Below are 23,239 nucleotides of genomic sequence, written 5' to 3' on the forward strand. Positions count from 1 at the left end.
GAAGGGTGGTCTGGGGAGCTCGGCTGGTGCACATCTCACTCTCACTTTCAAGCAGTCAACTCTTCCCCACCCTTTCCATTTCCTACCCCGACTCCCTCTTCCCTGTTCCCTTCCCCCTCACCTAGGTGTAACACTGACCTCTCTTTTTATATCCTCCCTATAATAAACTGTTTCTTATACTTCCTTAGGGAGGGCTGGTGATGGTCACAATTATGCAATAAAATAAATAAATGTATTTAATTGCAATAACAAAACATGCATTGTTGTCTTTAAAAGATTGCACTTCTTGCAGTGTTGACCTTTGACAGCATGTGCAGACAAAGTAAAATAAATGTTAGCATGAGCACTGATTGATAAACACTGATTGTTGACACATTTTGTTTAACACCTAGTGTGACACATTCAGGACTTCTTGTCCAACGCTACAGCAGGAATCTGTGTCTCTGGAGACGGCTGCTCTAATATGGTCCTGTCACTGCACTATTTTTTTTCCTCGCCAAGTCAGGTGTGAAGGGAGACGGACAGCAATATTTATTAGCATAGGTAAATCACAGTGACAGGAGAGCCATGCATGAGGAGGGTTTAGCATTTTACCCCGAGAGCTCAAGAATGAACAGAATCTTAAACTGACTTCAGGATCTAATTCAAGTTCTTTAAAATATTAACGAGAAATTATTTTCTATGTCAAGTCAGCAAACATTGATGTTTGCTAATGTTTTCTTGAAAACATTAATGGCATAAACATTTGAACTCTCAAAGTACAGCACAACCAGGTTACATTGTTCAGCAATACTATGTATTAAAGATGTGTGATATTATCAGCAGACATTTGCCATAAAATGTCAATTATTTTTAAATCTGTGAGAAACCGATACGTGATTTTGTTTGACAAATTGTTAAAAATACAGTGAATATAAAAAGTCTACACACCCCTGTTCAAATGCCAGGTTTTTGTGATGTAAAAAAATGACACCAAGATAAATAATTTCACAACTTCAATTGCATTGTACAGGATATAGGTCACATTAAAGGTGGAAAAAGTTGTGAAATTATTTATCTTGGTGTCATTTCTTTACATCGCAAAAACCTGGCATTTGAACAGGGGTGTATAGATTTTTTATGTAGAATCACTCTAAAAGTATGGCTTAAAGTGTTAAACCAATGAAGATATATTTAATGTAACCTAAATTTAATTTAGGATCGGGGGGATACAGTGTATTTAAAGCCTCCTATTTTCGTTTTAGCTGAAAAGGGAATTTTCGTTCTGAAACAGAGAAAACAATCCGACCAGTCCTTTTTTTCTTTTTATATTTAAAATTGGGTCCCAACATGTCACGCAAATGCCTCACTCATGTTTAGGGACAATATCAATGCTATTTGTCACCAGAAAAACAGGTAACGGAATTGCAAGAAAGAACGACAAACTGATAAATATGTCCAGATTCTTCAATAAGCCCTATCAAAATATCTTTCTATGTGTTATGGTGAGAGTAGTATTCATGTTATCCTGTGACTGAAAATGAATGCAGAGCTTCATCTGAAGTGTTTTTTTTTTTTTTTTTGGTAATTAAAATGTTCATTGGGTATATTTGGAACACTGCAACACAAACAAATGAAAAGAACAAAATAAGATATACTGATTATTCTTTCCGTCTTTGTCGTTGTGTTTAGCCTTGAATAAACTCGACTTCTCCAATTTAATTTTCATCAGCGCTTCTTGTAGTCCCTGAAGGGTTTTTAATATGTTGTGACGAAGACGTGGTTCAGATTATAATGACTATATTAAAATGAAAAGGCACTGGTACAAAGACAGGTTTAGCTGTTGGTGTATTAGTTGAACTGATAATCAATTGACCTGGTGACACGTCACTGCAGAAGAATCTCCAGTCACACGGCTGCGCAGGTTTTCGTGCAAAATGTGAGGGCGATTCACTGGTTTTCATGTTTTTTGGCCCATATCACCTATTTCAACAGTATTTTTCCCAATAAAATGGTGTCTGAGGGTCCAGCATTGTGGCTAAAGTTGCACTTACTATAATTATTAACATAATCTCATCTTGTTTCAGAGTAACCATTCAGACTAATGGTCTGAAGCATGATGAAATGGTAAATTAATAACAGCTGTTGACTATGAACCCTATTTAGCATTTTTGGTACAATTTTGAAAGGTTTAATAGTCAGTAAAGTCATTTCAACCGAAAGGAAACAGAAAAGTGTAGCGTGACACGGGTATGACTACCCAGAAATGGAAAAAAATTATTTATATATATATATATATAAAGAGCTGTCCATCACCCAGAATACAATCAGCAGAGTACATGGCCGTGAGCTAATGGATGTTTCCAGAGGGAGGGCAATTTAGTGAATGAAGAAGAGGATGGGTCCATCATGCGAGATGGGATTACGTGTGATGGTTATCCTTCACAAGTACGATATGATGGTCAAGGGGGTATAATGTATATGGACAGAGGGGGACGTTAAATAGTAATCTCTTCACAGCCCGCTCACATCCAATCAGCTTGCCCTCAACCTAGTTTTCTATTTCTAAGTGAGCACTCGTACTGAGTAGCACTTAAACAAAAAAAAAAAAAACCCCGGCTGAAAGATGCAGAACAGTGCGGCGCTCTCGCAAAAATAAATTAAATTCTTATCTGCAGACGATACTCTGCATTTTTAACGGCGTGGACACGCACACACACACAGTTTCAAGTCCTTGCAAAAAACAAAAATAAAACACACATTTGTTACAGGTTTTTTTCATTAGTCCAAAAAAAGCATTAACGCTTACGTCCATCAGAAGAAAAGAGGACACATTTTAATCCCTAAGTTTTAAAAAGCACCAGGAGAGGCACACGCACACATTTGTGCTGCTGCCTTTCTTCATCCTTTCAGAAAAAAGAAAAAAGCCCTTGACGAACCGAACATTTTTGTATATCCCTTCATTAAAAATAATCCTGGCCAAAAAAAAAAAAGAAGCTTTACGTCTTTCATTCTCCTGAGCTGTTGATGCTGAAGTATCAGAAAACGTGTTTGAGGTGCTTGACGCCGTACGTCTTGAAAAACACCAGGAGGATTAGAGTCCACAGGCCCAGGATGAAGCCATCAGGAGGATGCCAGTCTCTCTGCTTTGGTTTCTGCAGGGGTGAGACGGGTGAGACGGGTGAGGAGAGGCAGGGAATGGGAAGGGGAACGAGATGGGAGCAAAGTGAGATCGCAGATTAGTAATAGTGTGTGTGATTCTCCTGTTTAGAGCGCCATTGATTGCTCTGTCACTCACTTGGTGCAGAATTACGCATATGCTTTACTTTATTTCTAAAGTACACCGTCAGCTGTCTCACAACACAACCAATCATAGAGGAAGACAGCAGGTGAACAAGCTCATCAACACCCCCCCATCCCCTCCCTCCCCCCATATCACCACCAAACCCAGTTTTGTGTTTGTCCTATTAACTGCCACATCATCACTTTGTATATGATTATACTTTTAAATCTCGCCTGCATCAAACTCGCAGCACATTTATATGCTAATGGTGCATCAATGTTCCACATCTGAGGTTTAACCTCTAACAAAAGTATCCTCCACTAGCAACAAAACTAAAGCAGGGTTCCTACAGCTTTAGTCAAATTGAATTCAATACTTTTTAAGACTTTTTTTATTGCCATTTGAAATGAAATGTAAGACCAACTTCACAGTAAACATAATTGGGGTAATTTTCTTCTAGTGTTTAGTGCAGACATGCAACTAGCGGCCCCCAAAGTTAACACACAAAAATACACAAAATGACAGTAAAATACACAAAAAAAAACAGATTAAAATAAATCAAAATCACTCCAAAAACACAAAATGACTACAAATATAGCCAGAAATCTATAAAACAACAAAAATACAAAAAATAAAAACCATTAAGAAAAATCTTTGGTGGACAGGCAATTTTACAATTAAATTTACATTTTCAAAGGTTGTTTATACATTTTAAAAAAAATGAATGTCACCTTTTTTTTTTTTAAATGTGAGACTTAATTACAATTAAAATTATACTTATGTATTAAAATGTAAGACTTTTGAAACATTGATTTAAGACATTTTAATGACAATTAAAGGTAGGGTAGGTGATTTTCAAAAGCAAGCATGATTTTAAATGTAGCCTCCCCGACAACTCCGCCTTTACCCCCCTCCCCTCTGTGCTCCATCTCACTCACATGCATGAGCACAGCTGCTGCAGAAGAGGAGCTCCGCTCATCGCTTGTATTAGTAGAAACTTCGTTGTCTCATTCAGCAGTAACTAATCAATAAACTTTACCATCATACTGTATATGTTAAAAAATGTGACCAAATGTTTAAACTATCAGCGGTGACAAGCTTTCAGTGTGAGCTTGTGCATGCGAGGGATCGAGAACGAGCAGGAAGACAGGGAGACGTAACTGGTAAAAAAAAAAACAGTTTGTTTTTTTCCATTGGTCAAAGTTATTACAGATTTACAGCTGCTACAGTTGACAGATTTCCTTCATTGCTTTTTCAGAGGACATAAGATATTAATTTCTGTCAGGACATCAAGAAAATTTCAACCAAAAACTTAAAAAGTGTAAAAAGAAATATGACTACCCTAGATTTAAGGCCTTATTTTTAGATGAATTCAATACCTTCTAAGACTTTTTAAGGATCCGCGTGAACCCTGTAAAGATTGACTCTTTTATCTCTCACAATACAAGCAGCCACTGTAAGTGCTGCCATTCCTGGTTGAGTCACAAATTATACACGCAAGAGCAAAGAAAAAAAGGTGCTACACTAATGCTTGTTTTAGTGCTCCAGCAGTACTGGGGTCCTGTGGTGAGGCACAGGCAGTGCAAGACAGGCTGACAGCAGACTGACAAACAAAGTCTGACCGAGAGTCATTACTAGCCAGCAGACACTCAGCATGGAACTGACTAACCTTTAATTAAATTGATTTTTTTTTTTCTTCTTTCTTTTAAAACATAAACCAAAATAACAAAATCGTTTTTCCTGAGACATCACAAACCAATTTTTTGATGGTATTATTTGCCACATAAACATAGCTGACTTGCTGTGCTTATACTATCAGTGGTTCTCAAACCTTTTTAGCCCAAGTACCCCCTTTCTCTTATTTCTGAATTCCATGTACCCCCTTTGTTCAACGACAACATTTTATTCCAAATTCTGTGAAAAAACAACTATAGAGCATAATGATGGAATTAATTAGTTATAACACACATTTTAAAGTATCTCACTTTGTAAATAAGTGAAATGAAACAGTATTTAGTGCTTCGTGATTGTTTATTTCTATTGTTTTTATCATTTCCGGTCATCTTCCTCCTGATGTGGAACCAAGACTTACACTTGTATTTTCAGTTCATGTTCTAATCAAGATCATTTCTATCATCATTTTGTTTGTTTTTGTGTAAGTGTGTGTTTTTGGTGTCATTTTATGTATTTTATTGTTGTTAGTCCATTCTTTTTATTATTCAGTTTATTTTTTCTCTTATTTTGTGGCATAAACATTATTAATCTCTCTCTCTCTCTCCTTGCTCTCTCTACTAGACTATACTTTAGTTATTAAATCTATCAAAAAATTCAATAAATATTTAATTTATTCACCTGGAGCTTTTTATTTTTCTGCTTTGAAAAAGAAATCATGCAGCAAATTACTTCAACGCAAAGCTGCTTGTGCTGTTTGAATGACTGTGTCATGCCAAAGATTGGACAGTTTCCAAAAATATAACACTGAGGATGTAAATGCTGTGAAAGGTTCATATAGTGTATTTCATAGATTAGCTGACATACACTCTAAATGAGGAGAAGATGTAATCCAGGACATTTCCTGGCCCATCTGCAAGCAAGTTGTGATGATCTATTCTATTCTGTCCATTGCCTAAGGCCTTTAACTGGGATGTACCATGTGATTATCTCAGGCAGTTGTTCAGGAAGGTGAACATTATGGGAAGGTGAATATGATGAAGTAATTTCTGTGCATTTTTTGCATTGATTGTGAGCGTGTTTAAAATAGAGCAGGGGAAGGAAACACAGATTGTTCCAGTTTCTGATTAAATGTAAACAATATTTCCCATCAAGAAAAGTAAATAATATTAAATTCAGGATAACAGAATAAATTTCATATTATTATATTAATTATTTCTTAAATTATGTGTTGGATTGGATACCTGGCCTCCTTAATGTTGCGCATTATTGCACGAGAAGAACACGTAAAATTAACTCATAGAATTAAATTCTCTCAAATTTAATTGTGAGAGGAATTATCAAGTGCAACTCAGTGCAGACAGCTTTTCAGTCATATTACTGAAGTGAATAAAGCCTTGGTTTGTATGACAGTCAAGGACACCCGGCCACCCAGGACGACTGTCAAAGTGTTGAATTAAAAAAGTTCTACCCAGTTAGTTTTTAACTACAACTTTTTCATTTCATTCCATTAGACTTTAAATGACTTTGTCAAGGCCATGCACAAAGAAACAAATTAGAAAGCCCAAGCCGCACTGCAGGGAGCTGAGCCACCATCAACACTGATGTCCAGCCGAAGGTTTCAGAAGGAAAAGAAGCCTCACAAAGAATTTCCTTTATTAAAACAATCTCACAAAAATCTATTCGTGCTGTGGAGCTTTATTGCCATAATCCATGTGAGTTGTTTGATTAAGGTTGCTATAGTGATGCACTGTAATGCCAACCAAGGGTTTAAAGATAAAACACTATTTCAACAACATGAGAAGGCCAGTAGCAATAATTTGGATTCTTGGCTTTATCTGATTTGAAAACACATTTTAATGACTTGAAATTTACTTTATAATGGTTTTTGGTATGGTGATAAACATTCCTTTAGTCTCATTCTGAGGGTTAAAGTTGAAAAAGTTCTGTTTCCTCCCTCCCTTGTTATTCCACATTTTGTAAAAAGTCATCTCCAAATGGGCGAGTTAGATTTTTCTCGCCACGTGACGTCACCTAGCTGAAACTCCTCCTCCTGACAATCCTGGCTCCTGCTACCCTATATAAGAATGTGAGCTCCTCCCTCTCAAACTACCTGACAAGTTAGACAAACACTGCGGTTTAATATAGAATATATATTATACTTTATTGTCATATAAATAAAGCTACATACACGCATTGTGTTCTCAGCATTTAACCCCTCCCCGAGTAGCGCCCAGGAAGCAGTTACAATCAGTTTTATTTTTAGTACCCGTTACATCGCCTCGTTTCTCCTTTGAGATTATCTGACGTGTTTGCGACCCAATGCGACGCAGCGGTTGAACAAAACACTGGACTATCGTCTTGAATGGACTATTCCTGTAATCTGTAGTGGAGAGGATGAGAAGAAAGCAACGTAGCAGCTCTGGTGAGTGTTTGAAACAGCTAACTCCGCTGCTACTGCAGCTGATGTGATAAACACACCCTGAAGCAGCGTTTGTCAAACTCAAAGTCACAATAGCTGCTTAAATAGCCATGTGTTTTACTGTAATGTGCAGTTTTTTGGCTGAAAACAATAACAAGAGTGTGTGCATAGCAAAAGAAAATTGCTATGGTAATAAAGCTGTTGTGTGGAGTCTGCGTCTATAAACACGCCCACTCATGCATATGCATGAAGGCCCCCAAACAGCCCGTTTTTAGAAGCGTCATTAAACTGACTTTTCAGAGGGCTGAAACTCTAGAAAACAGGCAAGTTTGGGAGAATAAACCTCAAATACTATGTTTTTGGGGCTCTTAGAACAAATGGATATGAGTGAAAAATAGCATAATATGAGACCTTTAAGAACCTCCAACAGTATCTTTAGCCTGGAGTGGGCTGTGATAGGTTCAAGCTTTATGGCTCTCTGATCTGGAATCACAAGTATTTAACTGAAGTATGAACAGTAATGACTAATTTAAAACATAAAGAAAAAACAATTTATTAAGGGTGTCCTGATCTGTAATTGATATATACTGTATTGGCCTACATCTAAAACCTCCAATAAAAAAGATTGTTTTTATTGGATTTTTTAAGGTTATTTGTTAGGATCTTCTAATTTATCTTTTAATCATTTTTTTCCAATTGTAGAATATTCTTGTGTGTAAGGTTGCAATTTATGTTCCCCATTGGTTAATAATAAATGGGTCAGTTTGTTGCTGACTATTGTTCTCTGAGTATTATCAGTTAATCAAGGCTTTTTTCAACATCCCACACAATAGGTAATAAAATGATGATAACATGTAGATCAACATCGTCACTACAAGCATGTTAAGTGAGCAAAATGGCGGCGACCATGTCTCAGTAAAAAAAACAGTTTTTTCCTGACACCTCTACAAGGACTTTTAAAGAAAGTTAAACTTCTAGCATCATATATGGTCTTTTGACAGAGCTTTAAATTATAATTCATTACAGGTACCTTTTTAATGTCATCTTGACGAATGACTAGTGGTATTTATTTTGTGAAACTCCTCCATTGTTTGTAATTGCACTCAAATGGCAGTTTTACATTTCCTTTTTTCTAATATTACCCTTTACTTTTGAATTAATTTCAGGGGTAAACCAAACGTGAGCAAATCCTCATCACTTTACAATGTAAATCACACTCACTGTGGATAGCAGTTTTAAGCAGCAGCTAAGCAGTTTCATGAAACAATAAAAAAAAAACATTATGGAAGACTGTGCGCAGCAACAAGACACCAATTGCATCAGCAACATTTCTCCCAAAGAATTCAAAGTAGGCAGTTTTGAAGATGTGCAGTTTCAACTCTTTTAAATGGCATAATAGAAATGGTGAATGGACTTGATTTATATAGCGCTTTATAAACACCAGGGTAGTCCCAAATCTGCGATTTGTCAAGGTAAGTTGGAAAACAAATCAAGCTTATTCCTTTTCAAAAATAACATTTATTTGTATTTAGTAAGACACCCTCATCAAGTAGGGCTGCATCTTTGCAACTGTCCACTAAGGTTTTATCTAGACATTTCTCCATTTTGACTTCTTATCAGGGAATCATTGAGAGTAATTTCTGCATACACAAGTTAGAGTTTGGCCTTCACATACTTTTGGACTTTGGGATTTCTTAAAAAAGATAGAGGGATCTAACAAGGCATATCTCCAGAACAGATGTGTGGTTAGTTCTCCTTGATGTTTGGAACAACAGACCAACCTTTCAACCTACTGTGAACAAGAGTTGAGTGTAAAATGGGGTCATTTCAAACACAGATTTACTTTAGATTTTGGTTCTTTCAGTTCAGTAACTTTTGCCCAGAACGTCTACCATTACACAACCCTTTTTTCAAGCCCATTGTAGAACAAAGGAGTCAAAAATCACATAAAACAGAATACTTTAACAAGAAAACACAATTATAGGGAAAATATCACAGCACTGGAGCCAAATGCCAATGACATTTATCCTTGGTAAGTGAAATTGGAAAACAATTCAGCCTGTAATTGTTTTACCATCTCCACTGTCTCCAATATAGAGAGGCATTTACATCAAAATCAATGAGTTAGTTAGCCAAACACGTTGGGGCTAAAGAACGAATAAAATGATTTTCAATGCAACACTTCAGCTGCCGAAAACAGCTTTGTCTCAATTTGAGCAGAGGGGGCAAAAAATAACTGCATTGACTGATAAATATTTCCAAAAGGAAAGTCACTAAATGGCATTTAGAGCTGGCATGGGTACTTCTTCGACAATTGCCTGAAAACATTTAACTTCCTATTGGTTTAAAATCACTTGGTAAGTGAAGCAAAAAGCTCCTTTGAGTAAGCGTGTGAGGCCCTACTTTCAAACCTCCTTCTCAATACAACTAGTGTGTGAATCCTATTTTACTGTTACTGCTGACATTTCAAATCTATTATGTAACACTGAATTTTTTTTACTGCTGAAAAACAGAGGATGGAAGTAAAGCTAAATCAAGTCCGACTCCAAACTTTCAAATTAACAAACTGCTCAAACACATCCAATCAATACACTCTGAAACCAAGTGGTTTTACATAGTTTGAGTGTTTGGGATGCGTTTATATGATTCTGTTTTTGATACTATGAGGCGTCTCTCAAGCAGATAGCTACAGGGAAAATTCCGAATTAGTATAACTACTTTATTATCCAGCTACTTGAAAATGCAGCTTCTAGTAGTGTGTATGCTTTTTATGCACAACAATAGCAGCAAGACAAGCGGGAGACTAGTAGGGATGAATAACATCTGAAATACGTGTTCGTATTTAAACACAATGGTATAATAATGTAGTTGTGTTTCTGGACTGTCTGAGGTAACTGAAGTAAAAACCCACCAGTCCCTGTTTAACAGAGATCCCTGAAGTCCAAGTTATTCCTATAATGTCTGATAAATATAACATGGCCTGGATAACTGAGAAAATTCACAAAAACATCGACAAATGCACTAAATAAAAAACTTGCAGTTGAGCTAAAAATTTGTATTAGTTATATTTTTTCATTTTGTTGGTATCGCAAATATAAACATTTCGGAGGTTTAAATATACACAGCTGAGTATTTTGAGCACACAGGTAATATATTATTGATATCAGTGATACATCTACAATCTTGTTCTTTTTTTTAAACAGAGCTAGAAGAAAACAAGCAATGCACTTGCACATGCTAAATTTGAAACACAATATTTATTACACAAAAACATGAAGTGTTTCAAAAAATGATGGACTAATGAAAAGAAAAGGCCCTGCTTAATATTAAGTAGAAGAAAAAAGTTTGCATGATATTGAGATTAAAATCATGTCAATTCTTTTTTTAATGTATATTTGATATGTAGTGAAACATTAAATTGGTATGTCATTGCAGGATAAAGAAGATTTATTATGGTGAAAACAAATATTTGATGCTGATAATTCGTGATAGACAGATACATCGATATTATCAGCCGATTTTTGTGTTTTTTACGTGTTGGCATTGGGCCGATGCGGCCCGATCCAATAATGGCATTGGAAATCGGTCCAATATAAGCAAGAAAAAAAAGAAACCGATTATCATGTCTGCATTTAAAAAATCCGATAGAAACACTCCGATGCAAGCAGTCCATTTGAGATTCTGCTCCAGCGATTTTATCCCGCAGCTGACGGAACTAAATATTGACAGTGAAAAATAAAAAAGTGAACTTGATTGTTATTTTGCACTTTAAAAGTACAATTAGTTACGATTATTTTTTAGGGTCTTCTAATTTTGAGTTAAACTAGTGGTTATTTTGCACTGTAAAAAAATTATATTTTTTGTTTTTTATTGAATTTATTGAGGCAATATTTGGGGATGTTCTGATTAATTTTATTATGTATGTAATATATCACTAAATCAAGCCTATTCTAACATTCCACACCACAAAGTAAGCAATAAATGTATGTATGACTCATGTATGGGATTGATATAAGCCAATACTTAAGGATTGATATCTGTATCATATTGGAAATAAAAAGGTTAGATGGGGCACCCCTACTTTTCATACATGTGTGTATCAGTGTAGGTGAGTAAGAGCAAAGGTTGATGGATTGACTGTGACAGGAGGCCATGTCAGCTCACCCAAGAGGGGCGTATGTCAAAATGAGTGAAAGAAGAGAAGCGGTTTAAAAAAAAAGCAACACAAAGTGAGAAGGAGGAGGAGGAGGACGACACCTTAAAGCTTTAATCAGGATAAGTCAATGAACTAATCAATCAATCAATACCTGTGTATGCACATTTACTTGTTGAAATAACATGGTCCCATTAACACGCTTTTTTAAAAAATAAAGAAATAAAATGTTCTTTATATTACAATGATTATTTGGTAAACAATTACAAATGTTATCAATTATAATGTTGATATATGAGTGGTGTCTCTCTTGTTCAGATTTGTGCCTAAGTTAAGAAATGAATCATTAAACAAAAGAAAAACCACAAAGTCAACCTCTCAGTCTCGCATTAGGAAGTAAAACAAGTTGTTAAAAATTAGACTAAGAGTTTCAAAGTTAAATGAGCTTGTGGTTTTTAAGCTGCAGACTAAATCAATTAAAACACTCGATCATGTGAAAAAGACGTGCAGAACATATTTCCCCATTTGAGAAGCTGAATATAGCAAATACTTGATATTGGATTAGCATTTGAAGTCATTGATTGAAATTTGTATAGTCATTGATTTCCAGAGAACAAATTAATTAAATTGGCTCGCTCAATCTTTAAAGCTTGTAAACGTTTAAAACTTTCAGAATGTGAAATAATTACCACTTTGTTAACATATCAAGCGTAGGACTGTGAAAAACAGAAGAGTCAAGAAGGGTTGCTGATCTTAACCAGCTGAACTGTTGCCATCCCAACACCGAGAAACAACACTCTGCACTCATACAATCAGCTACCATTAGCCAAGCCCTGCGTTACTTATTCAATTCATCAGTAAAATCAATTAGCAGCTCCAGTCTGATTGATTAGAGCTAATTTACCTGGCCCAGCAGGATGTTAATGGTCACAGAGGGAGGTCAGACTCGCCTTTCCAAACACACTGGCACTCCAAGGTCAAAACTGCAGCAAATTTATGTTTCCAAAGACAGATACAGGAGCAGCTGCCAGAACACTTCACAGTATTACTGTGGCATTTATTCCCTCAGCAAGTGATGAGAAATTCCGAGAAGATCATGCAATAGTCCCCCATACAGCATGTTTGGCTTTTCTAGTGAATATCATTTCTTATCAGTAAGCATCTCAGCCTATTCCGAACAATAGCTGATTACAGAGGGATTGCTAGAGTAGATTTGGCCTCTAAAAAATGTTGAATCCTTAGTGAATGAAGGAGGATTTGGCAAGAATTGGGAGGGAGGCAAAACATTAATTTTCACAGTTTCCCGTTTTCAATTCTCCGCAGCCATATGGGGTGGCGTCAGGATGGCAAAAGAACAAACAACAATTTGACGCTAGGGACTGAGCCTCGAAGCAGCAGGGTGTGAAAAAGCACAAAGATGAGGAAAAAGAGAGAAAGTGAACACCTTCAACTTATTGCCAACAGAATATATTGTGATTGGGATGAGAAGTGTGAGGTTATAACAACGAGGTGATTACAGAGACAGCTACCATCAGTGACAGGGCATTAATCAACTCTTCATTTAGACACTCGTGTACACACACTTGCACTAGTTTCTATTAAAAGAGGCACCAAGCTGTGCTTCATATCGCTACTGTCAATCGTTCTGAAAATTATTTTCAGAAGCAGAACTAGAAGTTTTTCTTTGAAATCAAACTAAAATCAGCCAAGAGGAAAATGTTTAGATGTGTAAACCTCAAGTGCTCCAGTGTTGTTTAGAAGAATGTGTTTTACTTTAAAGCTGCTGGCGTCGAGAAATTGCTTTGGTTTGGTTTTTTTTAACTCTCGCTGTACTTCTTCCAAAATAGGTTCTCATCCACTACTGATGCCAGTGTGCCCCCGAAAACACAGCCAAAGGAACATTTTCATGAATTGAAAATAAAAACAAAACAACTGTGGATGTTGATAGTTTGGTTTTTCACAAAATCGCCAAAATCATAGTTAAGTCATTTCACACTCAGAAAGCACAAAGCTCCGCCAAGCGCCAAATTTCCTCTTTGCCAGATATTGGCAGTTATTTGGTTGAGTGATAGTGATCATGGTACATTGATCATTCACACTTTAAGGCTTGGAAGAAATTTATAAACACATTAATACACATTAATAAGTCCAATGGAGTGGCACCCACATTTTTTCGAAAAATCGTGATGAAATGCACAATCCATATCTGATCTGGATTAAATTTGGTGGGATAATTGAGGAATTAATTTGACATAACTGAGTCAAATTTCATTAAGTTCGGTCAATTACAAAGATATTACGTTTTGAGACCAGGCCAATAATGAGAGAAAGGAATTTAAACATTTTTTTAAACTGATCTAGAGTCAGTATATTGATCCACATCCCCTCCAAAAAATTTATTTTTTCAAAATTTGTTTATTACTTTGATATAATTTTGCCAACAGACAAATAAAAAAAGAAATGCCGGTGAAAAAGGACCAAAATTATATTGCGAATCACTGTCTTGTCTGACAAAAAACCCCAAGAAATTCTGGTAAGAATGAAGTAAAAACACTTCTTTCTTCTTTGCATTCTTGTACAAGACTCTGAATCCCATAATGAAAAGCAGCAAAACTTTTTTAAAGTTCAAGTCTAACAACCATTTGTCAACAATCTGTTTATTGATGGTGGAGACAATAAAAATCTTTTGAGGGGCAATTTCTATGCCTTGTACATTTGTTTGCGAGTAAATTATTACTAATGTATTGATCTATGAGGCTGACATTTTGTCTTTATCCATTAAAAAAAGTAAAAAATTGCCAGCAAATTTAAGCATAGTGTGCATGTATAAGTCAAAGCAGATGGCCGACACTTCAGAGCCTGGTTCTGCTGGAGATTTCTTCGCATTAAAGGGATTTTTTTTCTCTCCACTGTAGCTGATGCATGTTTATGTGGATTTGTTGGGCTTTTCTTAAGAATTTGATATTTTGATGTCACTTCGAGGTGACTATTGTTGTAATTTGTGCTACATAAATAAAGTTGAATTGAATTGATTTAGCAGCAAAAAAACAATATCTCAGAGAGCACATCATATGGAGATCAGAAAATAGAGATTAGTTGTCAGAAAATCTTGTATAAGTACTTAGTTAATGGTCATGTAGTTAGTACTTGTACATATTCATGTATTAGAGTTGAGCAAAGTTGCTGATTACAACTGCCGATGCCAACTTGACCTGAAGCAACATGATACGGAACTCACACACTCAGGAAATATGTGAATCCTCATCAGTATCTGATCGGACTTGATACATACAAACATAACTGGATGTAACTTACTGAATTCAATTGTTGGAGAGACAAACTTTCTGAATCAAATACTTTTCTGCCCAGTGTTCTTTCTTTCTTTAAAGACAAACTCTCCAAACAGTATTCAATGCAATTGCAGGACATCAGTCCATCTGCAGCAGAGCAGATGTACAATAGTGAAGTAGGGAGAGAAGGCTCAGTGTGTCAGGACTTCCATCTTCATCCCAGCAAGAGTGCTAGTCGATAATTGAAATCTCTGCCAGGGGTCGTAGGGTTGACAGCTCAGTGTGTGTGCATGTGTGTGTGTGTGTGTGTGTGTGTGTGTGTGTGTGTGTGTGTTTTAAAAAAAAGCAAGCTGAAGGGCAGTGAACAAAATGGGAAAAAAAATATGTGGACAGTTGGGGAGGTTGAATTAAACTGGAAATATTTTGAAAATCTAAGAGCGAAGGTCAACTTTACAATGTATGTTGTTAACAGAGTGCTGATGATATTCAGCAAAACCAAAGGAAATCTCTAACAAAAGCTCCAACAAAGAGCTCGAGTCATTACCATTCATCTTCTGTGGGCAGGGGAATGTGTAATCCAATTCATGCTACGTGTTTTCATGAAATTCTGATGTGATATTTACTGAAATGAATACATGTTTCCACTATGGTAAAGTTTCTATATCAATACTCGTAGCTCAATGTTGGCATGCTAATATAAAACGGGACCTTTTAAGCAATTTGATCATTACTGAAACAAATTAAACCATCTTCATCCGAATCACAACTGAAAGCCCTTTAAATGAATCTATACCTAACACAAGGTTGGAAACACTGCAAAACTTTCTTTCTTTTAATGTTATGTTTATAATAAAATGTGCACTATTGTTTTATTTCGGAATTCAAATCCCTATAAGGAATCATTTACACAGTGTGGAAATACACTTAGTTAATCTGCAGCACAGCAAACATCCAAAGTTTAAACTCAAGTATTTCAGTAACAATTCCTCAACATAAATAATCGCTATTATTGATTCTCATTGTCTGATAAATTAACTGTTCGTAAGTTGCTCAAATGTTAAGGGAAACAGCTTAAGCACCCATTTAGACTTTTATTTATCTTTTCTGTTGTTTTTCCTATCCTTCAGTCTGCTTTCTACTGACTCCTTGGGTAAATATTTTGCTTCTCTATAATTCATACCCATAACTTACCACATAAAGAGAACTTAAAATGACACCACAATGGGAAAACTAAAGGCACCTCATGATTCAATTTGATTACGATTAAAGGGGCTGCGATTCGATCATGAATCGATTATCTATGCATCTAAATGCAGCATATTTTCACAACATTTCTTTTGCATGCATTAATCTATCATTAACTTCTCTCTCAGAAACAAACAATAAATCTAGAATTATACAAGAAAACATAACAGAATGTCCTGCGTATAAAAATATCTACAGATCATTCTTTAAGGTGCAAAATAAATTTGTTACAACATGAAGCTGCTGACACACGAAAACAAATTATTTATGTCTATTACTCAGTAATTAGAAGGTACCAACCTTGATAAATCTTTATTTGTAAATGTTTGTAATATTTAAAGCATGCTTTATTGTTTTTAATCAATTTAGTAAGTTTAAGTTAAAAACTATTGTTGTACTAGTCGCTAAGCTCCTGCTGATTTGAAAATTCAAATAAAACCCACTTATCTTGGCATGTGTTTCAACAGGCAGCTCCTCGCCTGCTTGTGTGTTTTAGCTTTTAAAACCAGCGACACTACTGAAGCTGATAAGAGAAGGAAAAAAAGGCAGACAACTGGTGCCCTAAAACCAGTGCTTTGGGCAGATGGGGCTCATCCATCTGGAAAGGATCATTTAAGTGAAGTAAAACTTGACTTCAAACATCAGCAGCCTTGCAGCCTTACCTACTGATGGGAAGGGCTTCAGGTGTAAACAAAAAAAGAAAAAAAAACAACAACCCACAGATAGTGACCTCAAGGCAGTGCTGGCAACTCCTGTGAAACCATTGAAGTCATGCGTATCTACTCTGCCTTTCCATTCAACCATTTAGGTGATGTGGAAATGGTGAACTTTTTGCCTTTTCTCATAATCTTCTAACAGGCATTGCTCACTGGAGAGAACAGTGTGGGATTGCTGGATAGCTTTACAACAATGTGTGAGAATGAGATCCTACTATCTTGACTTCAACCTTCAATACCTGGAAGGTCTTAGCAATAGACAAGAATGCATAGAAAGTGGATTAAATCCATGTTAATCCATTCTTCTTGTGTTTATATATTAATTATCAATTTACTGCTAACAAAAATCTACTGTCCCATCTCACTTCTGATTGTTTAACATTATGTCACGCCCTTTCATTAAATTACACAGTAAAAACATAAAAACATTATCTATTTTTAGTCTGGTGATAACGTGTTATCAAAAAAAACTGAAGTGAAAATTATTATTCAATTAAATTACCAATATATTCTCACAGAATGAGATTCACACCCATTTTAACTTGTGAGAAAAAAAAACACCAATTCAGCTATTCTTACAGTTAAGCAGTTAACTATTTACTTTGCGGAAGGAAAAGCCTTCCCTGGTTATAAATTAACAAAAAACTAGTTTTACTTTGACTATCAAATATCAACACCTTGAACCACAGCTTGAATAACAATTAAGCACAATACATGTTCTTATCAACCTTCCCAAGCTATTTTAAGCCTTTCAAAGGCAGCTGATTCCAAAACCTAAGCACCCAGTGTGCCTACCTTTGCCAGTGGCAATGATTAATGTGGCTTTTTATTTTTTTTTTTAACTTCGCTGAGGTCCGAGTCGAAATAGAGGTATAGAAATTCTACTCTTTAGAAGAGCCTGTAATGAAAAATCTTAAGAGATTGATACAGAACCAATGACAGACTGCTTTAAATTCAGGGCGAATGTTCTAAAGGTAGAAGGAGGAGGAAAAAGGTGTTCATTTGTGAAGGTCGACATGACTGAAAGCCACAATCCATTCAGGAATGAGGTGAATGCACAATTCTTTGCCACAATCCCGCCTATCCATTGAGTTGGATTTCACGGTGGCCTCTCCACAATGAGACCAGGAGGCAGGTACATTTCATACTCTGAGCTGTCACCATGGAAACGGCACAGACATCTGTTGGAAAAATTGACACACAACTTTCTGCTCCGTGTCCAATTTAAGGACATGCATAGGGGACACTTCACCTCAAAACCAGGCACCTGAATGAAAGCCTCCCAAAACCATTAAATAAAACCAGTCCAGGGTGTTACGTTATCAACACGGAGCTGTTCATTTCCTTTGGAGTTACCGAAATGACCAAAGTTTGTGTAGTGGTCTTTTACCTGATGAATGATCTCAGACACTGGCAGCTGATCCACGTAGGTGTTGTTCTCTGTTTGCACATCATTTCCAGAACTGAAAGAGAAAAAGTAAAGCTCTATATCAGCATTCAGCAGATTTCCACAAAATACATTGCTCTCTACCAACACTATCAGGGTTCTCACCAGGAATTTGGAAATGTATAACTCTGAGGGCCAAATTTTGTGAAGTAAAGGTTAAAGTTTTTTTGTCTTTTTTAATCTTTGTTACTGTTACTTTAAAGCCAAAAGTTTTTTTTTTAACTGGTGAAGGGTCATGATGAATGTAGTTAGAGAGTTACTCATGCTTGGGTCTCGACAAATAAATACTCGGAGACTTTTCAAATTTAAATGAGATATTATGTAGGACCTGCAGTAATATTTTGACTTTATGCACATGGGGCCCTTCAACTCGTTATTTTATATATTTCATCCATAATCACCATATTGGGCGGTGATTATGGCTTACAAAGCAGAGGATGCACACAGTGGAGCTTTATTCGGGCCATAAAAAGAAGACTTGACCCGACCCAAGTCCGACAGAACACCGCCTGAACCCGCTCGTCCAGAATGAAGCCCATGTCTCTTGAAAGCCTGAACCCGTTCAAACCAGACAGTATTCACATCTACATGCTACATCTGGTTCAAGCACCGTTTATATTGGACGGTAATTATGGGTTACAAAGCGAACAATGCACACAGGCAACATCGGGATCAGCTAAGTGGCGGCAGGGGTCCTCAGGTGAAGACAGGGGGCATCCAAGCAAATCGCCTGTATTAAATGGACAATGCGGCTGATGTATGTGTTTCTTGGTTTCTTGGGGGGGACCCTACGCTCAACAGCGCTTGCAAGAACTGACTATGGGTTTTTCTTTTAACAATAGAGGGCACAGATATATTCATATTGAAACATGGTGTGGCTGCATTCAGCTTTGATCTTCTTACACATGGAGAAACCTGAGAAACAACTGAATCTAATCATAGAGACATGTTTTTGGCACATCTAAAGTTGAAACATGCAATAAATCTCATTCCCTTTGAGGCAATGTTAAACCTCTGCTTGTTTTTCCACAGGTGAGACGCAGAAAAACATTATAAACAGTGAAGACGGGACAGCAGCAAATTTATAGTGACAACAAACACTAACAAACATGACAGATGACCGACCGCCTGTTCTGTGTGAGCTCTCCAATTACTCCTTTAAATCTCTGACGAGTTTTGGCATCACATTTTTTTTTTATCTATTTGTTCTCTAGTCTGTAAAATATACATCAAACATTGTCATTTACATGGTTGTTTCTTTTGATTGTTAGAATGTATGTCTAACATCAAGACGACAAGCTGGCATTGAAAGTGCCTCCATTCTGTGCTTTAATTCAACTATAAATAGTCACTGTTCACACGGGCAATAGATGATTTTAAACAGCTTGATTGATAAATGCAGATGAGGGCCAAACTCACAAAGGATTCCTGTATCACTGACATGTGCTTGTAACTAATCCCAAAAATACATTATTTGATTTTATAGCTATATATTCACATCACTGTGCGAGATGGTACAAAACATCTAATGCGGACATTAAACTAACTGCATTTATATTCTAGAAACCGCAGATGTTAGATAAGCAAAAACTCCTATACTATTTAAGGCAACATGCTGTCTTTACCCAGTGAAGTTATCAAAGGCAAATTAAGAGGCAGCTTTGAGGTGACCTTCAATATTTACCCAAGCCCACTTTATTTGCTGATGTTTGCAGATTATCACAACAAAGGTAAGATCCGCTTCTGGTGTCATCACATATGCTAATACAGGGCAGGTCACCCCCAAGCCTTCCTTTGTGCCTTTATTGTCATTCAAAAAAATGACACTAAAACCTGTGGATAAACAGTTTGTAAGGTTGAGGCCAAAGAAATGTGCTGAATTTTAAAAAAAACAAGAGAAAGATCATCTTCCTATTGTAGCAAAACTTTTGGTAACATGAAACCTGCTTCCACACCTGACTTTACAGACAAAACTTTATCGGATAATCAGCTTTTCTAAGCACTAACAAAAAACAGAATTTGTCCACTTTGTCACCACATACAGTTTTTAAAGTCCTAATGCCTAGATTCCCAAAGTGGAGAGACAAGTACCCCCAAGGGTACGCAAATTGTAATAGGGAATATGTGAATAAACATTTAAACAGTGTCTCAACATTGGAAACTAGATTATAAATAGACCAGCAGTCAGGAGCCTCCATGCATTGCCACAAATTACACATTGTCCTATGGAAGACTACCCTCTAACAGTGACAGAGAAACAATCATGTGAAAAAAGCGCTAATTTGTCTAGAGCAACATTTTATAGCCAAATGTGCTGTCAAGACTTTGATGTCCTTTGCCACCACATACTTACCACATAAGTGAAAGTGGATTTTAAGCTTTGACAAACATGAAAACAAAATACAGAATAATAAAAATTAAAGACTCAGACTCTCTCAAATTCAACCAAACATTACAGAGTTACAGTATGTTCATAATAATAATAATATTAATAATAATATATGTTCAATCAACAAATGTTTGGTAGATTTGTTTTACTGCCCTAATGTGTAAACTTTCTGATTGTGATTTTAAATTCAAGGCCAGTTTGAATTGTTTCTTCTAATTTTGTGTAATAATGACAAGACAATGACTAGGATGAGCAGAAGATGACAAAAATAACACAAGAGAACCATAAATTAACCCAAGAGTTGCATTGTGTGACAGATTATTCTCCTAAGAATATCTGAAAACTCCCATGTGGCATCCTGCTCTGGTTAAAAACCCACTAAAGAATCAGAATTTTCACCAGAAGAATCCGCAGTGAATGCACCCCTTATATACAGATAGTTTTAAATTAAATGGAGCATATCACATCATAAAATGTTTATGAGATATACCGGTCAGCTCTTCAAACAAAATAAAACAAATTACAAAAAGACAAATTAAAAATGTTAAGTTTAATGAGTAATACCAAGCTTTGATTATAAAGTCTGGCAGTGAACCTCTACCTTCCACTGTTGTCAAGGCCTGCCATCTTCAGGTCTAATTCAGCTTCTAACATAAACTGCATTAATAGGACAAGCAAATCTCTGGAAATGTGGTTCACCAGCCACATTTATTTTACTTTATTGATCAATGGGTCCCATATTCAGCCACTTTTACACACATGACATCAGTTTCCACCAACACCTGCTTACAGAAAGGAGTTAGCATATGCACCAAGTCAATAATCTGTCAGATTATGCATCAGTCGAACATTTTTTGTGAGTGTATTAAAAAGCACTATTATTAAGTGGCATTCACCTAATGGAGGAGTCCCTTCTGAAAGAATAAATACATGTCTGATAAAGGAAGGAGATTGAGATTGTGAAAAATGAGAAAGAGGACTTGATGTTCAGAACACCTCAGCACCTCAGCACATCTATTTATCATCTGTTAAAATCCATCTGCAATAGAATGAGTGGCTGAGCTGGCTGATATAAAAGTGGACTAAAGCAGCGCTCTATCGAAAAACAGCCTTGGAGGAAATCTGTGTGACACACACGGCTCACCAGAACCCATTTTCAGGTCCTTGGAAACACTATTATTCAACCTCAACACACCATCTGGACAAAGGACTACCAACGATCCTGTAGCTGTCATTAGCTGCTGATTGCTTTAAAGCAGAAATGGGCAACTTTGATCACAATACGGGCCACAAAAAGGTGAATGACTGATCCGAGGGCCACAATATCAGTATATCATCAAAGCATTTAGAATAATGAGCAATCTGAAGATTAATACAGGGAACAAAAAAGGGTTTAGTCTGTTGTTGTCGTTTTGCATATTTTTTAGTTTTTTGTTGTCACTTTGTATATTTTTCTCTTATTTTGTTTGTTTTGTGTTATTGGAGTCATTTTGTGCATTTTGTGTTTTGGAGTCATTTTTGTTATTTAAGTGTATATTTGTAGTCATCTTTTGCATTTTGGGAGTAAATTTGTTCATTTTGGTTGTAATTTTGTGAATTTTTTTGTAATTCTGTGTATTTTTATTGTCCTTTTGGACAATCCTTTGTAATTTTGTATATATATATATATATATATATGTTTTTTTTTTTGAGTAAGCAAAATCTCTTCTATGTGTTTTATGTATATAGTTACAGTGATAAAGTTCATTATGTTTTGTTTGAAAGAGCAGGGTTGAGGTTCAGTGACAGTGATAGGCAGCACTCTACAGCCATCTAGTGGACAAACTCACAAGTCACAGCAACACAGAATTAAATCGAGGTACAGTCATTCAACCACTAAGACTTGAAACAACGCTTCTCACGTCATTACAAAAAGAGCGAGGCATTGAACAAATCTCTGAAAAAATGTTCAAAATGAATAATTTAGCTCAGAAAAAAAGGAAGCTGCAGTTGCTCTTCTGTAAAACGATAAACCATTCCCTCAATCATCATCATTTTCTTCCGACTCTCTCACTTCTATGAGTGTTTATATCAGCAAAAAACAAACAAGAGACTGACTGCTTCAATTTAAATTAAATATTCTGTTTTGACCTAAAGAGTTGACCCATTTGAGTTATTTTAAATGATTCCTCAGGCCAATATACAAAGCTTGACAGTATCAATGCTCCGAGCGAGTATTCCCTCTTGAAATACCGACTATGTAAGTTTGGAGGAGACGGACCATCTTTCATCAGGTCATGTGACCTGGAAAATGCCTGAAAAATGTTTCACTTTACGGCAGTCACGTGACCACTGGCTCGGATATTTATAGTTCCCACGTGACATCAAAACATGAGCATTTCCTGACCCGGCATCATTGTTGTGGGCAGCTAAAATGAGTTTAGCCTCTGTTCACAGCCAAAAGACGAAAATATGGCAGTTTCGTGTTGGGTTAATGATGCACTAATTGCCGCGATAGTTGAGTTAAATGTGGATTCTTTAGGAAGGGAAGTCGGCAAGTCAGATCCGTAACTTCGGGATAAAGATTGGCTCTCAGGGCTGGGCTCGCGCCGCGGCTACAGTCTATGGACTGGAGGAGCAGCTGCCGTCGCCGCACTCTTCTCCC

At 36.4% G+C, this 23,239-nt stretch overlaps 1 protein-coding gene across 1 annotated transcript in view; it reads right to left on the bottom strand.

The window, feature by feature from the left end:
* Positions 1-1,726: 1,726 nt before the first annotated feature.
* Positions 1,727-23,239, bottom strand: part of pigk (phosphatidylinositol glycan anchor biosynthesis, class K) — a 30,376-nt gene continuing 8,863 nt past the window's right edge. Inside the window, exons 10-11 of the mRNA XM_028473781.1 lie at positions 18,150-18,222; positions 1,727-3,134 (exon numbers count right to left, since the gene is read on the bottom strand). Coding sequence (XP_028329582.1) covers positions 3,018-3,134; positions 18,150-18,222 — 190 coding nt within the window. The 3' untranslated portion in view covers positions 1,727-3,017. The remainder of the gene's footprint in view (positions 3,135-18,149; positions 18,223-23,239) is intronic.

This window comes from Gouania willdenowi, chromosome 17, assembly GCF_900634775.1.
Source record: "Gouania willdenowi chromosome 17, fGouWil2.1, whole genome shotgun sequence".
Lineage (NCBI taxonomy): Eukaryota > Metazoa > Chordata > Actinopteri > Blenniiformes > Gobiesocidae > Gouania > Gouania willdenowi.